This window comes from Cebus imitator, unplaced genomic scaffold (assembly GCF_001604975.1).
Source record: "Cebus imitator isolate Cc_AM_T3 unplaced genomic scaffold, Cebus_imitator-1.0 Scaffold590, whole genome shotgun sequence".
Taxonomy (NCBI): domain Eukaryota; kingdom Metazoa; phylum Chordata; class Mammalia; order Primates; family Cebidae; genus Cebus; species Cebus imitator.
The window spans coordinates 41313-59005 of record NW_016107905.1 but is presented as its reverse complement, the minus strand read 5'-3'; the positions used below and the strand labels follow the sequence as shown (position 1 = coordinate 59005).

Sequence of the window (17693 nt, the reverse complement as noted above, 5' to 3'; positions counted from 1 at the left end):
GGCCTAATTTTAGTTTTTATATAAAGCCATACATGCAATCTACTATTAATTCACTGTGTAACTTTGTCTTTAGGATAAGTAATCCTAGCTCCTGATTTACCTTTTAGGAGTCAGTATAACATAGTGGTTAAAAAACAAAGGCTACAAATTCAGACAAACCAGTTTTAGTCCCTTGCTGCTTACTAGTTGTGTGACCTTGGGCAAACGGCTTGAGCACAATAATCATGCCCACCTCATAGGGTTACTATAATATTAAACAAAATAAAATTTGGGTTGTTAGCATGCTACTTGACATTTAGGGCTGATATACTTCTCACCATTCTCATTCTGCAATAATCTACCTTTAACCAAAGCTTTTAAAATAATATAGCTCTCTTCTTTCTCTTCTTAACTCCTATATTATTCAAGTCTTTCTTCATCAACAGAGCCCAGGTTCCAGTGATCTGAAGAGAATGTAATTTATGTGTCAAAATATTAAGATGCACAGATTCTAACTAAATGCTACACCTTTAACAACCCACTCTCAGCACTTCCTTACAGTACTACTGCCAAGTTGATTCATATTGGAAGAATGTCTTTCCCTGGAAGCTAAAGGAAATAATCTACTTCTAAACTTTTCACTATCGTTTTGAGAAGACAGGTATATTATCACTGTCTCCATCTCACAGATTAATAAATAGGGTCTAAGTGAAGCTTAATGGACTGAAGAGAGGTAAAATACTCAATGAGAAGGAGTGAAATACTGCTGTGCATACCATATTTATATTATGGATCAGCGAGGACACATGCTTAGACGTTAAGTCAATTTAGGAGGCTCTAATAGCTACTTGTTCTGATTTTCTTTCTTTTTTGAGGACTAAGTGGAATCATAGTCTTCCTGAAGAGGCATTCAGAACCATACTGCCTAGCCTGATCACTAAAATACTCAGATGCCAAATGAAGAAAAGGTAGATGTTCTCTGTCTCTTTTCCTTTGTATCTCTGCCTTCAGGTACTGCTACCAAATTGGCTGCATGGCAGAGAAGTGGTCAATAAGCTGGCAGCTAAGAGGAGCAGGAGACTTCACACATATGACTTTTAATCACTAATCAACTGAACTGCATGAGAAGTGGTGTAAAAAGGAAAATTCAAATGAAACTATATAGCAAAAAATGTTTAAGGAATGACGCTGACTTATTATAGAGGTAGGTTCAAAATCATGTCTCTGAGGCTAATACTTAATTCTGTCAATCAAGACTTCTCCTGTCTGTACTTCATTCATTTATTTCAACCTTTTCCCAACCTGGCGATCCTGCCCTATTCAGTTCTAAAATAAAACAGGGAATAGTTTTCTCCTCTTCAGACCATGGGCTTATGGCCCACCTGGAAAAGATAGGAGTTACTGCTATGAGAAGCCCTATCCTATTTCAATTTCCTTTTATTTATCTAGCCCTTTGAAGCCAGCTCTCCCAAGAATATTCTAGATAATATCTCACCCCCTCAGCACTCTTCCAATCTTTATACCAATCATCTATACTGTTTCCATACAAGTAATAAGTTGGCCATTTTTCACTAGCCCTAAAGGTTACTAAAAAAAGAAATTCTACAGAATAATTATCTCTAAGATACTCCCTTATCCCCCAGCAACTGATAGTATCATATTATTACCGTAGCCCATGGTAAGGTAGAGAAATGAACAGTAGTGTCAGAGTTATGTTTTGCATTTTAATAGTTTTGACTTCAGGCTTATTCTAATTTATTTTAAGAGCTGAGACCTGTAGGTACATATTTATCAGTAAACCTTTTTAGGTTTGCCTGAATTTCTTAACTTGTTCATTTCTTACACATTATTAAGCACTGTGCTATGATTCAAAAGGTTAAAAAAAAGATCTTGTCACTGCCCTTGAGGAAATTCTGGAAAAGAATAAGAATAATAATTACCATGTAGTAAGTCTCGGTAGAGATATAAGCAGGATAAAACGGGAACACAGTGGACCGCTATCCAAATCAACTGCATTCCAAATTTTCATGTTAATAATGGGTGAAAAAGGGCTCGGAGTCTGAAAAGGACACTTAATTCCCAACCTTCCTTCTTTCTGTCTTTTGAAGTTAAGTTAAATTCAATTGCAAGGGCTGACATTCCCCCAAAGATATACATTAGTGTTTTAATCAACAAAAGGAGGTATTATATAAAGTAATGGATGAAAGATAAAATTCATGGATTTTAAATTTTAAATCTCTTTTCACCATGAGTCCTTCATGCTTCCTGCCTTGTGCTTTTTGAATAAGTAACTTCACATTCTGGGTTTCACATTCTCATCTATCAGGTGAGCATAATATTACCCTTCATGCTCAATGATAGGGTTGAAAAGGATGACTGATCATAGTTGTTCCCATTCAGTTCTACAACCTGTGTATTTCCAGATCCAAATCTTTTCAAGGAAAGGGATAGGGGTAGGACCTAGGGTTTAGAGAGAAAGGACTGTGAAGGAGGCCGAAGCCCGTTCTCACCGAAAGGATCTTATCACCCTCCTGGAGCCGCCCATCCAGGGCCGCAGCCCCATTTTCTTTGATGCGGCTGACGTAGATGCCACTGTCGTTGGAGACATACTGCTGATCTGTCCCACCGACGATGTTGAAGCCCAGCCCTGAGAAAATCATGGAGGAGTAAAAAAGATGGGGGTGAAGAAGAAAGAAAGGGATTAGAGAAGATGAAGAGAAAGGGAGGAAAAGCCTATTACTGGGGAGGAAAGGCTGATGGAGGAGATGCTGGTGAGTCAGGCTGTGATGGAGCTGGTGAATGGTCATGAACACGGTCAGTAATATCAAGAGTACTGAGTTGTCCACTCAAATGAGGCACAACTGAAAATACAAACACAGTGATCCACTTGTTTTGTTGGATATATAAAGAAAGATCTATATAGAACTTAAAGAACAGTGGTAATTACGGAGTTCTTTTTTTCTTTTTCTTTTCTTTTTTTTTTTTTGAGACAGAGTCTTGCTATGTTGCCTAGACTGGTTATGAACTTCTGGCCTAAAGCAATCACTCCTGCCTTGGCCTCTCAAAGTTCTAGGATTACAGATGTGAGTCACCATGCCCAGCCTAGGTGTAACTTCTACTCATATTTAATTTTGATCCTGTTGATGGTATTCAGAGGAGCCAATTCCTGACATTCCTGATATTAAGTTTTTTTTTTTTTTTTTTTTTTTTTTTTTTTTTTTTTTTGAGACAGAGTCTCGCTCCATCACCAGGCGCCAGGCTGGAGTGCAGTGGCGTGATCTCGGCTCACTGCAACCTCCACCTCCTGGGTTCAAGCAATTCTCCTCCCTCAGCCTCCCGAGTAGCTGGAACTACAGGTACACGTCACCATGCCCAGCTAACCTGATATTAATGTAGCAGGGTTAGCTGTGTTCATGAGAAGAAGCTATGCATTTTAACCAATTATCAAATGAACGGTTCCCAATTTGACGTGAGAGATTCCTAACCATACCTTCCCTTCCCTTCCATTCTTTCCTTCTCCCAAGCTTCTAGAGAATTTATGTATGATAGTGCTTTGAAAAAAGGTCTTGAGAGTCTCATTTATTTTTTTCTATTTTGGTTGGTAGAGGCAGTGGTGTAGGTGTTAGCAGAGAAACCTCAGAACCAGAAAGGTAACTGCTGTTTCATGTAGGACTAAATCACCAAATTTACTCTCCCTTCGTTTGCTACCTCAAGTACAACCATATATAGGTTGAGTATCCAAAATGCTTAGGACCAAATGTGTTTTCAATTTTAAATTTGGGGGATTTTGGAATATACGGATTAAACTTACCAGTTGAACATCCCTAATCCAAAAATCTGAAATCTGAAATGCTTCAGTAAGCATTTCCTCTGAACGTCATGCTGACCCTTAAAAAGATTTGGAGTTGGGAGCATTTCAGATTTCAGACTGGATTTGGGCTACTCAATCTATACTTGGGTACAGTAACTGACAAGTTTTATTCACTGTAGAAAAAACTGACGACTTGTTGATTAGCAGCTCCTCAATTCCTCTTCCCTAAGTCCTTGAAAACCACCATTCTAATCTTTATTTCTATTAGTTGACTATTTAAGATGGATATAATTTTAGTTATGCAAGATGAATTAAGTTCTAGAGATCTGCTGTACAACATTGTGCCTGTAGATAATACTATATTGTACACTGAAAAATCTGTTCAGAGTAGATCTCATGCTAGGTGTTCCTACCACAATAAAATATTAAAAGAAAGAAAAAAGAGAAGGAAAGAAACTGACTACCAAAGTGCTATTTCCATGAACCAAAGACAAAGTGCTGGAGAGGATTTCATTATACAGAAACCATTGTTAGAAAGGGATTTTACTCATGCTTTAAAAAAAAAAAGAAAAGAAAAAAAAGGAACTTCCCTAGGGCTTTCTTAATGTGAGCTACTGGTAGAATTCAGGGCCACAGTATAAGAGAAAGGAGATAGTTTGGAAACAAGAACCAAATATCTGGTGGTGCAACTGGAAAGAATAACCATAATCACCAGCCTACTACTGGTCTCAATAGAAAAGATACTCAAAGAGACATATACGGGCTTTCTAAAAGTTCTCCCCATTGGTGGGAGAAAAGCTTATACCTAAAGCTCACAGAATGTTATAAGCACTAGCAAATCAATTTGCAATTTAAAGAAAAACATGACCAAAGAAAGACACAACAGGAAACATTTAATTTAAAAAAGCATACCTTAGCCAGGTGGGATGGCTCACACCTGAAAGCCCAACACTTCAGGAGGCCAAGGTGGGTGGATAACTTGAGGTCAGGAGTTTGAGACCAGTCTAGGCAATGTGGTGAAACCCTGTCTCTACCAAAATACAAAAAATTAGCCAGGCGTGGTGGCACGTGCCCAGCCTTAGGAGGCTGAGGGGGAGGATCGCTTGAGCCTAGGAGGCAGAGGTTGCAGTGAGACAAAACTGTGCCACTGCACTCCAGCCGGGGTGACAGAATAAGAATCCATCTCAAAAATAAAATAAATAAAAAGCATACCTTGTGCATAAAACCTCTGGAGCTAGAGAACAAAAATTATTTATTCTCTAAAATAATAAAATCAAAAGATACATGATAGAAAGTGCTACTTCTGGAGTTTGTGACCTGGCTGGGCAACATAGCAAGACCCTGTTCTCTAAATAAATAAAGTAAGGTGCTACTTCTGGAAGACGCTATTTTAACTTCCTTGAAGGGCTGGGTATTAAAAATAGTAGCTTAACTTACTAAATGATTTTCTTAGCGCAACCTCAATTTGTATCGTAGAAGGTGGGAAGTACGGGAGAGGGCACAGCAATTTGAGATAAGGTGGAAAAGAAGATGGAACATGATTATCAAAGGTTTTGAAATGACTTCAAAACTGTGGCAGCTTTGAACAAGGGGGCCAAGGCCAACCCACCTCTCCCAAATTGGAACAAACTAAGTAGAGAAAATATTTCGATGAAATCCAACATCCTCATCAAACACTACAGTTGCCTCTGGTGATCTTGGGAACAGGAGGCAAATGTTAAGCAGCTGAGTGCAATATAGAAGTTACCAAGAGAAAGAACTTTGCTACTGGTTATTCAAAGCTAACTGTATAAAAAAAAGGAAGAGTAGAGGAAATCTTACTGAGATTTATCACAAACAAACAAGGGCTGTCTACTACACACCCCATCAAAGTCATATTATATAGGTGCATTGATAACCCATTGCTGCTTCTATTGTAAATGAACCAAATTATTTAACATGAGAACTCCTGGACTGACCTGAAGCCCTTCGTTCCACCATAATATTTACAGAACTGGGCTTATTTCTAAGCCAAAGCATTGCTGCAATAAAAAAGAGTCACCACAGCATTGAGTAGCAGCATGACCAACTGAACCTGGGCCCTACGGATACCTACATAATCTCCAGTTCACTTGCTCAATAAAAATTGAATCTTATGTGTCAGATATTGTGTTATCGTCTAAGGAAGACATAAAGTTAAACTGGACACCCACTGCTTCGATCACAAACTGGAGTTTTTCCTTTTTCCTGTCCCTTTGAGATGCTGCAGAAGCAAATCATTTACTATGTGTTGGGCAATGTGTTATGTTCTGAAGAAGACATAAATCTAAACTGGACAGTTCCTACTTTAACCACAACCCAAAATTTATCCTTTTCCCTGTCTCTTTTAGATATTGTAGAAGCAAATCAAAGTCAAAAGACTTGGTTCTAAGTTTATAACTTACCAGATATGTAGACTGAAGCAAGTCAGTTTGCCTCTGATCCTCAGCTTCATTTTCCATAAAATAAGAAGTATAAATTCTGCCCTCTCTACCTCAAAGGGTATTAGGATCCAATACATAAAATATGAAAACAGTTCTTTATAAACTACACAGTAGTTGCTCTGCCGGGATAGGGCGCTAGGAGTAGTTGTCAATAAATTAGTGGCCGCTAAAGCTCCAACCTAGATAGTTTGACGGAGAAAGGATGAATAAATATGCAGTATAAATGCAAAAGCTCCTGAAAAACGAGAAGATAGACAGATTTTCAAATTCCACCATCTACAAACAGGAACTCAAACTTATTAAGTATGTCTATGATGTGTGACCCTGGAACTCCTCCTCATGAGTAGTTTCTAACAAGTGTGATATCAAAATCTGCAGCAATCATCCGGTGTATGTACCAACCAATTAAAACAGATGCCAGTTGGAAATCACTGGAAAGGGAAAGGATATTCAGTACATCTCTTGCTAATTATTGGCTATGTCCCAGAAAAATCTTGCCTAAGTAGAGTGACCATATATCCCAAAAGCAATTGCAACAAAAGCCAAAACTGACAAATGGGATCTAATTAAATTAAAGAGCTTCTGCTCACCAAAAGAAACCATCATCAAAGTGAATAGGCAACCTACAGAATGGGAGAAAATTTTTGCAATCCATTCATCTGACAAAGAACTAATATCTAGAATCTACAAAGAACTTAAACAAATAATAATAAAAAAAAAACATCAAAAGATGGGCAAAGGATATGAACAGACACTTCTCAAAAGAAGACATTTATGCAGCCAACAAACATGAAAAAAAGCTCACCATCACTGGTCATTAGAGAAATGCAAATCAAAACCACAATGAGATATCATCTCATGCCAGTTAGAATGGCGATCATTAAAAAGTCAGGAAACAACAGATGCTGGCGAAGATGCAGAGAAATAGGAAGGCTTTTACACTGTTGATGGGACTGTAAATTAGTTCAACCATTGCGGAACACAGTGTGGCGATTCCTCAAGGATCTAGAACCAGAAATACCATTTGACCCAGCAATCCCATTACTGGGTATATAGCCAAAGGATTATAAATCATTCTACTGTAAAGATGCATGCACACGTATGTTTATTGCAGCACTGTTTACAATAGCAATGACTTGGAACCAACCCAAATCCCCATCAATGATAGACTGGATAAAGAAAATGTGGCACACATACGCCATGGAATACTATGCAGCCATAAAAAAGAAGGAGTTCATGTCCTTTGCTGGGACATGGATGAAGCTGGAAACCATCATCCTCAGCAAACTAACACAGAAACAGAAAACCAAACACAGCAAATTCTCACTCATAAGTGGGAGTTGAGCAATGAGAACACATGAACATGGGAGGGGAACATCACACACCGGAGCCTGTTGCGGGGTGAGGAGGCAAGAGGAGGGAGAGAATTAGGACAAATACCTAATGCATGTGGAGTTTAAAACCTAGATGGCAGGTTAATAGGTGCAGCAAACCACCACAGCATATACCCCATGTATGTAGGCATATGTTATACCTATATAACAAACCTGTATGTTTGGCATATATATCCTAGAACTTAAAGTAAAATTTTAAAAAATTAAAAAAAAAGATTTAAAACCAAAGGAAAATAAAAAGAACCTTAATAATTCTTAGTTTTTCATTAACTCACAGGGGAAGCCTGGCCACCCACCCATGGGACAAAAAACTATTACAGCTATTTACAAGGTAGCCAGGCTTGTAAAAATATAGAAATGTAAAAAACAAACAAACAAAAGAAACAGGGTTTTAAAATGTAATGTTAATATTCATAACATAATACCTCCCTATAAATAAAAAAAGCACACAAATATTACCTATTTACAAAAATGCATGCATATTTAAAGAAATATAAAGACACATTAGAGTGGGTACTTATGCGGAGAAAGATACAGGTTAGGTTTCAGGTATGAAGGGTAAAAAAAGAACCAGAGAGGAACACACTGATGGTAACAGTGTACTTTGGCGCTAAAGGGTATAATTAATTTAGCTCTTAGCATTTAAGGTCTAAAATGAGTTGAGGGGAGAGGGAGGAAGAAAAAAGACTGAGATTCAACTTTTTTTTTTTTTTGTAAGTGAATGAATGAAGAGCTTAGAGAACTCTGGTTATAATTTGCCAATAAATTTTAAAATATGGCAAGATTAAAGCGGGTTGCTGGGTATCTAATTTAGATGAGCAGTCTAAATGCAAAATAGTAAAGGTAGCATAAGAATGACACTAGCATAGGATTAAGGGAGAAACAAAATGGGCCTAATAGAAGAGCCTTGGAAAGTTAAACAAGAAATACCTTCTTTTGAATTCCTGACTATAGGTCTGGACCCTGAGCCTTGTTTATAAGAGCAATGGCAGATGCAACAGCTAATGTTTACTGAGACCTTATTATGTACCAAATAATATGCTATGTACTTGATATATATTATCTCCTTTAATCTTCTTTACAAACACAAGTACTCATTTTTCAAAGAAGACTTTAAAAGGTGAGGCATGGACAGATTAAGCAACTTTACGAAAAGTTCACACAGCTCTTTACAAAGTCAAGACTCTAAGTCAGGCTGTGTGATTCCAAAGCGTGAATTTTTAACCATTTTGCTACAATACATCTTTGCAGAAAACATAAATTGCTTTAGGAAAAATAGTAGTCTTCTAAGTATTGCTGGCTATCTTAGGAGCTAACTGGTCTCCAGGCTGGCTCTGAATAAGCAATGCTGGGATAATGGTTGTAGAACAATCCCCAAGGGTAATATATTCTAGAGGAAGAATTTACCACTATAGAGTTCTGTTACCCTAGTCAAGGTTCCTATTGTTTACCTTTAAACCAGAAAAGGAAAAGCCCTTCATTTCATTCAGATTCTTATCTACAAAATCTAAAAGTTATAAAGTAAATGACCAGTGTTAGCTTGTATTTCTAGAAATAACAATTCTGGACATAATTAAAATGAAACAAAATAGTTCATTAACACCAAGCATTATAGCCACTTGTTGAGTTATGAAGACTAGATTAACAAATACCCTATATTCGCTCTATTTACCTGGAGTTACCTGGAGGCTTTTTTCTATCCCAAGATCAATCCCACTAGTTTTCCCCCAGACATCAATCAAACTCCACTGGATATGCTGGATACACAACCCCCCTGTCTGTCTTTATCTGTATCATGGTAAAATAAACAACATAAAATTTAATATTTTACCCATTTTTAAATGCATAATTCAGTAGCATTGAATACCTTCACAATGTTGTACAATCATCACCACCACCTATATCTGGAACTTTTTCTTCAAATAAAAACTGTATACACACTAAAAAATAGCTCCTTATTCTCCCCTCCCCCAAACCCTGACAACATGTTATACTTTCTGTGTATATTTGTGTATTCTAGGTATCCCATAAAGTAGAATCACACAATATTTGTTATTCTGTGTGTTTATTTTGCTTAGCATAATGTCTTCAAGGTTCATTCATGTTGTAGCATATTTCAGAATTTCATTCCTTTTTTTAAGGCTGAATTATAGTCCATTGTATGTACACACCACATTTTATTTACCTATTCATCTGTCAGTGGATATTTGTGTTGTTTCTACATTTTGAATGCTATGAACATTGGTGTACAAGCATCTGTTTTGAGATCCTTCCTCCAATTCTTGAGACAGAGTCTTGCTCTGTTGCCAGGCTGAAGGGCAGTGGTGCGATTGCACTGCAACCTCTGCCTCCTGGGTTTAAGCGATTCTCCTGCCTCAGCCTCCACATCCAGCTAAGTTTTGTATTTTTAGTAGAGACGGGTTTTCACCATGTTGGCCAGGATGGTCTCGATCCCTTGACCTCATGATCTGCTCTCCTCGTCCTCCCAAAGTGCTGGGATTATAGATATGAGCCACCATGCCCAGCCCCTTCCTGTAAAATGGCTGTACCATTTTACATTCTCACAAGCAATACACAGCTATCCCAATGCTATGTGTATATGTATGTATATACACACATATATATATGTATGTATACAAAATAGTCATCCTAATGGGTATGAAGTGGTAACCAATTGTGGTTTTGATTTGCATTTCCCAATAGCTAGTGAAGTTAAATAGTTTTTTCATGTGCTTATTGGCCTCTGGCCATCTGTATTATCTTCTTTGGAGAAATGTCTACTCAGGTCCTTTGCTCATTTTTGAATTGGGTTGTTTTCTGTCACTAAGTTGTAAAAGTTCCTTATATATACTAGATATTAACTTCTTAGCAAATATATAATTGGTAAATACCATCTCCCATTCTGTAGGTTATCTTTAACTCTCCTCATAGTGTCCTTTGAAACACAAAAATTTTTACTTTTAATGAAGCCCAGTTTATTTTTTGTTTCATTGCCTGTGCTTTTGGTATCACATCCAAGAAATGATAGCCAAATCCAAGGTATTGACGCTTTTTCCATTCTTCTAAGAGTTTTATAGTTTTAGCTCGTACATTTAGGTATTTAATAAATTTCTAGTTAATTTTTGTACATCACATTAAGGCAAAAATCCAACTTTCACACACTTTTGCATGTGAATATACAGTTTTCCAAACACTATATGTTAAAAATGTGTACTCTGCTGTTATTTGATGATGCCTGTTAGGTCTAATTTATTTATTGTATTGTTCAAATCCTCTATTTCCTTACTGATTTTCTGTTGGTTGTCCTATCCATTACTGAAAATGAGGATACTAAAGTGTAACTATTATTATAAAACGGTCTACTTCTTTGGATCAGTTTTTCAATATTTGCTTGATATATTTTGGCACTCTGTTTTGTTATGGGAACTTTGGAGTGTACTTTTCTGGCAGGAGACCTATTTGTGGCTGCTGCAGCAGGGTGGGCAGCTCCAGGTGCCAGCTCTCTGCAAGGCTACAGCTGGACCAGGCATAGTGCAAGCAGCTTCTACAGCTGGCACTGGCAAACACGATGGCACCTGGAAGCTTGGAGATGCCAGGAACTGCAGGGCCCCAAGGAGGAAGTCACAGCCGTGGCTCAGGGAGCTCCCAGGTCTTGGATCCAGGCAGGGTTGCAACTCTTCTCTCCTTCTCTTCACCCACAATGTGACGAGCAAGGGACATGCATCAGCCCTGATTGTGTTACAGCTCTTTTAGCCTTGTCATTCCGTGGATCCTGAGTTCTTGTCTGGCAACCAGGAAGAATGAGGTACACAGACAAGTGGAGTGTGAGCAAGACAAAGGGAAGCTTTACTGAGTGACAGAACAGAGGTTCTGTCCCCCTCAGAGGGGACCTGCATGGGGCAGCTCCTTTCCACATCCAGAGTGTCCTGATGAGTGTTCAGCTCCTAGCAGAGAGGGAGACCCCATGTCTATTAAAAATATATATGTAAAATTTTTTAAAAGATGTACATAAAATATATTCCTAATGGGTGAACAGAAAAGAAACAAATAGAACCAAATGGAAATACTATAACAGAAAATGATAAGTACAATAACAAGTGAAACATTCACTGAATAAGCTTAACAACAGATTAGAGGGCACGGGAAGGCAGATGGGCAGAAAAGTTCAAATTTAAAAACAAAGAAAAAGAATAGTGCCTCAGATATCTGTGGGACAATATATCTGAAAAAATAAGATATATCTGAAAAAACTTAGGTGTAACAACTGAGAAAAGAAAATAGCTCAGAGCAGTCTAAGCCATGTTAGGCACAGAGAGATATGAGCAGGGGACTTCAGTCATGTCCATCACACCCATGCCTGGGGGCCACTATTTAAAGTCATTTGTTCCCGAATAGCTGCCTCACCAATTATCTTGAAGTTCCTAGAATTTGTGAGACAAAAAACAATGTATAGCCAACTAATTGCTTATATTACTTTAAGTAAATTATTGGTAAACAAATTTGGAACTGCTGCTTCTTTTCCTTTAAAAATCTACTTCCAACTTGCTAGTTGGATCTGCTGAAATGTATAAAATAATTCATTTGCAAGCACAAGAACCATAAAAACTGAATGAGAGACCTACTCTTGGTTATTCAGGACAAATTTAATCTATAATCCCAGGTTGCAATCCTCTAGCCTGGCCCAAATAAACTCTCTAACTTACATTAATTTTGCCTCAGCTTCTTCCTTTTAGGTTAACATATCTCATGTAAGGTACAGGATTCAGAATAACTCTCCCTGACCACCAAGTGTCTCTCTCTGACAGTGGCTCTTGGTACCAGCAGGAAGGCTCTGTCTTCAAAAGACCCATTGGATGTTTCACATGAGTTCTCATGAATTTGGACCTTCCACTCTTTGGTTGAAGGTCTAAGACTTTATTTGGGCGGTTTTTCAAACCCTCTGTTTCCTTTAAGTGCAAAAGCTTAGGTGTATATCTTTGGACAGGATATTCCAGTAAAGAGCTCTGCAGAGAACTGCCTTTGATCTGCCTCAGGCTCAGAACTGGTGGTTCAGGTCAAGCCTCTGCATTATAGCAGAGCGGTTAAGGGATAGCCAGTCAGGCACTACTGGATTCATTTTTTGTAGCATGCTTTTAAGACAGCAGCTGTTTTCTATTACTTGAAAATTCAGACTTAGCCTTTCATTTGTGACCAATCCCTGTTAGTTCCTAACTGAAAAGCGCATGAGAGTGAGTTCTACATTTTAGGGATCCTCTCTTTGTCAGACAGGTACAATAGAACCGTCTCCACCCCATACCCTGAGCCCTCTGCTGCCACCTGGTGATTAGAGGCTGTCAGCACACTTTTACCCTAAACACATTCCCAGCCTTGGTCACTTTTGAAAAGTTCATAAATAATGAAAAATTCAGCATCAAAATCCAAGTGCTCTTTTTAGAAACACCAGCTTGATTTATACATAACACTTATGCGACATCCTCTTGTAAATATCTAGGAAAGTAGACCCACCTAACTTGGGATGGCCATAGTAGCAATAGACAAAACAGGAATCCTCTGAAATGCACACAAAAAAGCTGGTTTTAGAACCATACAAACTGAATGAGAGACCTACCTTAAAATTGCCTTCATTAAAATCTGATAATAAGAGATTTGAAAAGATGATTTTTTAGAGTTCTCTGGTCAGAAGTCAGCTTAATTAGGGCTGAGCATGGCGGCTCACCCTTGTAATCCTAGCACTTTGGGAGGCCATGGAGAGATCACTTCAGGCCAGGAGTTGGAGACCAGCCTGGACAACATAGTGAGACCCTGACTCTTTAACATGTTTTTAAAATAAAAGAACAAAAGCTTAATTAAAAGTAATATTTAGGCTATCATTTATAGGAGAGAGGCCTTCCTACTTTTTTCCTTACTTGGATCCTGGTTCTTAGTGGGTTTTTTTTTTCAGTCAACTGAGACCCCTTTTTAAATATGTTTGATCCCTTGAGTCCTCTGTTTCCAATCTTGCTGGCATAATTTTTGCTAAAAATATAAAACTTCACTGGCCTTTCACAAAGTTTAAAATCTCTAGGCTCTTGCTCTGTTGCTCAGGCTGGAGTGCAGTGGCACAGTTCACTGCAGCCTGAATCTCCCAGGCTCTAGTGATTCTCCCACCTCAGCCTACCAAATAGCTGGGACTACAGGAGCACANAAATGTAGAGACAAGGTCTTGCTATTTTGCCTAGGCTGGTCTCAAACTCCTGGGCTCAAGTGATCCTCCCACCTCCGCCTCCCAAAGAATTAGGATTACAGGCATGAGCCACTGTTCCTGGCTAAACTTTTTCTATTTCTTTACACTCTGCTCTTCCTTCCTTTTGCTATTTTGATACCACAGGAAGAAATCTAAAGGAGACTCAGAGTCCTCAAGGAACACACAAAAAACACACCATTCACCCCATTTTGGGGGTATTCTGTTTTCTTATAGAGTCTGAAAAGTCATGGACAGGTTCCTCTCAGGTCTAAAACTCTGCTCTCTTCCATATTGCATTACTTGATCTTTTTGGCTTTTGAGGGTACCAGAGATTAATCCATACTGTGAGAGAGAACTTGACCTTTGTGTATGTTAAGGCTGGTAAGTCACTGACAAGAGCTGCAGTATTGGAGGTGACTAACAGCAGTTGTTTATGGTGAATGGTGGTTACTACAGGCGGCTACTCTTTTTTTTTTTTTTTTTTTTTTTTTTTTTTTTTTTTTTTTTTTTTTTTTTTTTTTTTTTTTTTTTTTTTAAACGCATTTAGGTAAGAAAGGTGTGGTTTAATCACTTAGAGAGATATCTGTGTAGTGAGGTGCACTGTGGACGTTTGTGTGGCCTGGTAACATGGCATTTTGCTCTGTGTGGAGACCAAGATTCACAGTAAAGTGGTTTTCTTGATTTTTAAAGATCCAGATGCACTGCCTTCCAGATGTGCCTGGTTTTCAGACATTTAATATCAGGCCCTGAGGCAGTCCTCACTGGGACAACAGGTGGCGCAACTGTAGTTCTTAGGGAGGCTGAGGTGGAAGGATCCCTTGGGTCCAGGAGTTCAAGACCAGCCTGGGTAATATAATGAGAGCCTGCCTTAAAAAAAAAAATAAAAAAATAAAAATGTATATATGTTAGGCCCTGGAAACTGCAAATACTTTCCTGATGACATTCATGAAAGTGCTCCACCTTGAAGTCAGTAATCTAATCAAGAAATGGGCTAAGTATCTAACAAGATTAGTCTCTGAAATATAACTTTCTGGCACTTAGCTAGCTACTTTGAAACTCTATGTAAAATAAATTTACATATATAAAGGAAATCTCTATTTGTAAGGGTGACCCCCTATGCCCAAGGAGCTAAAAATTTTTATAATGGGAAAGACACTGGCTTAAAATTTACATAACAAACCTTATCTATGTTTAAAGACACTTTTCCTGGCAATCTTGTCTTCACTGATTCTTTTTGTTTCAGCAAATAATGGTATTTAGATGTAAGTGCTGTGCCCCTGGGGTATAAATTTTCACCTAAGAGTAATGTCTTTGCAATTTAGGGTTACCTAGCTAACAACTGTTTAGGGCAATGGACTAGGTAGTCAAGGAACTGGTAGTCTAAACATGGAGAGATTATTTGCAAACTAGCAAATGAAGAATCTTATAAAGCTACAAGATCTGCTTCTGTCTCTGTGTCTCTATGTCTCTATGGTTATGTGTCATGTATACATGATATTTCACTACCAAAACATATGAAAACACTCTAATGCACTTGTCAGAGGCCTTTAAACCAGAGCAACTCCATCTTGAATAGGGGCCAGGTAAAATAAGGCTAAGACCTGCTGGGCTGTGCTCCCAGCAAGTTAAGGGATTCTTAGTCACAGGATGAAAAAGAAGGTTGGCACGAGATATAGGTCATAAAAACCTTGCTGATAAAACAAGTTGCAGTAAAGATGCCGGCCAACACTCACCAAAACCAAGATGGTGACAAGAGTGACCTCTGATCGTCCTCACTGCTACACTCCCACCAGTGCCATGATGGTGTACAAATGCCACAGCAATGTCAGGAAATTACCCTACATTGTCTAAAAAGGGGAGGCATAAACAGTCCACCCCTTGTTTAGCATATAATCAAGAATTAGCCATAAAAATGGGCAACCAGCAACCCTCAGGGCTGCTCTATGGAGTAGCCATTCTTTTACTCATTTACTTTCTTAATAAACTCGCTTTTACTTTATGAACTCGTCTCAAATTCTTTCTTGTGTGAGATTCAAGAATCCTCTCTTCGGATGTGGATTTCCACTAACAAAATGGCTTATTAAGTAAGCACGTAAATCAAGTATTTTATCAGAAATATAGAAAGTAACTCAAAAGCGACTTAGTTCACATTACTAAAATAAGACAACTTTGTTGGTTTAACGAAAATAGCTGTTTCTTTTGATCAGCAAAATATGCATGTATGTAATTTCAGGGTTTCACAGGCTGTGGAAACCATTAACAAAGAAATAACTTGAGGCCAGGCAGGGTAGCTAACGTCCATAAGGCCAGGAGCTTGAGAACAGCCTGAGCAACATAGCAAGAGCCTGTCTCTACAAAAATAAAAAATAATTAGCAGGGCATGGGTGGTGGCGCACCACTGTAGGCCTGCAGTGAGCCATAACAGCACCACTCTACTCCAACCTAAGTGACAGAGCAAGACCCTGTCTTAAAAACAAACACAAAAAAAGAAATAACTTGGGATGATGGCCAGCGTTGTTTAATGATCTATACAGGTCTAACTTTTAAGAATGAATAAATTAAATGAATGTAAATGCTGTAAAAGTATATAAGCAACTTTTTCATAATTTTAAGAATCTTTCTCAGAAACTTAAAGTCATGTTATGCTAAATTAAGTAACAGATAATTATAAAATGCCTGGGTCATTTAAATGGTATAGAAAAGTTAATTTAGATCTGTTAATAAACAGATTGAGAAGGTTATCTTTCTAGAAATTATGAAATGATCCTATCTATAAATACTGGTATAAAACTGTTCAAAATTACCTTACTTCCTAGGTTCTTCACTGGAAATTAGGGTTACTGTGAGTTAAAGTTATAGTTAATATATATACAATTAAAACTACTGAATATAAGAGAAACAATACAGGGCATATAATAAAAGTAAGATGCAAAGAAAGTTGACAAGAGAGATTACTTGATAACTTTGTGTGAACAAAAGGATTAAGGAGGAAAGAAATGTAAATTAAATGATAAGGAGGGCCAGGTACAGTGGTTCACACCTGTAATTACAGCACTTTGGGAGGCTGAGGTAGGTGGAATGCTTGAGTACAGGAATTCAAGATCAACCTAGGCAACATGGCAAAACCTCATCCCTACAAAAAATATGAAAAATTATCTGGGTGTCGTTGTGTGTGCCTATAGTCCCAGCTATTCAGGAGGCTAAAGTGAGAGGATCACCAAAGCACAGGAGGATGAGGTTGCAGTAAGCTGTGATCACGCCATTGCACTTCAAGTTGTGTGACAGGGTGAGACCCTCTCAGCCAATCATCAATCAATCAATCCATTGATCAATGATAAGAAAGAAGGAAATGTAAATTTCTGTCTTAAGGTAGAGTGCCAACATCAAAAAATCAGTATAAGACAAAACTAAAGGTCTAAACAGATTGTAGAAGGTTTATGGAAAAAAATAAATGAATGAATGAATGAATGATAAGGGGGAAATAAATGTATAATAAATTTCTATCCTCAGGTAGAATGCCAATATCAAAAAGGAAGTACAGGACAAAACTCAAGGTTTGAACAGGTTATATTAGGTTGGTACAAAAGTAATGACAAAAACCGCAATTACTTTTGCACCAACCTAATAGAAGGTTTGTGTAACACGAATCTCATGAATTTTGTGAGTGATCAAGTTGGCTAAAATTAGAAGGGGATTACTTCACTTTTTAAAAACTTGAGCATCAAAATCAAAACTGAGCATTAATATCAAAAGCACACTGACACAAGGCCTGAGTCAAAATAATGGGGTTCGGGGGGCACTGATCTGCTTTTTAATAGAAAACT

General features: G+C 38.0%; 1 protein-coding gene across 1 annotated transcript in view; it reads right to left on the bottom strand.

Moving 5' to 3' along the window:
* LOC108294584 (synaptojanin 2 binding protein) overlaps window positions 1-17693 on the bottom strand; it is a 39143-nt gene that overhangs the window by 8773 nt on the left and 12677 nt on the right. The window contains exon 2 of the mRNA XM_017516479.2: window positions 2490-2626. Within this exon, the coding sequence (XP_017371968.1) occupies window positions 2490-2626 (137 nt within the window). The remainder of the gene's footprint in view (window positions 1-2489; window positions 2627-17693) is intronic.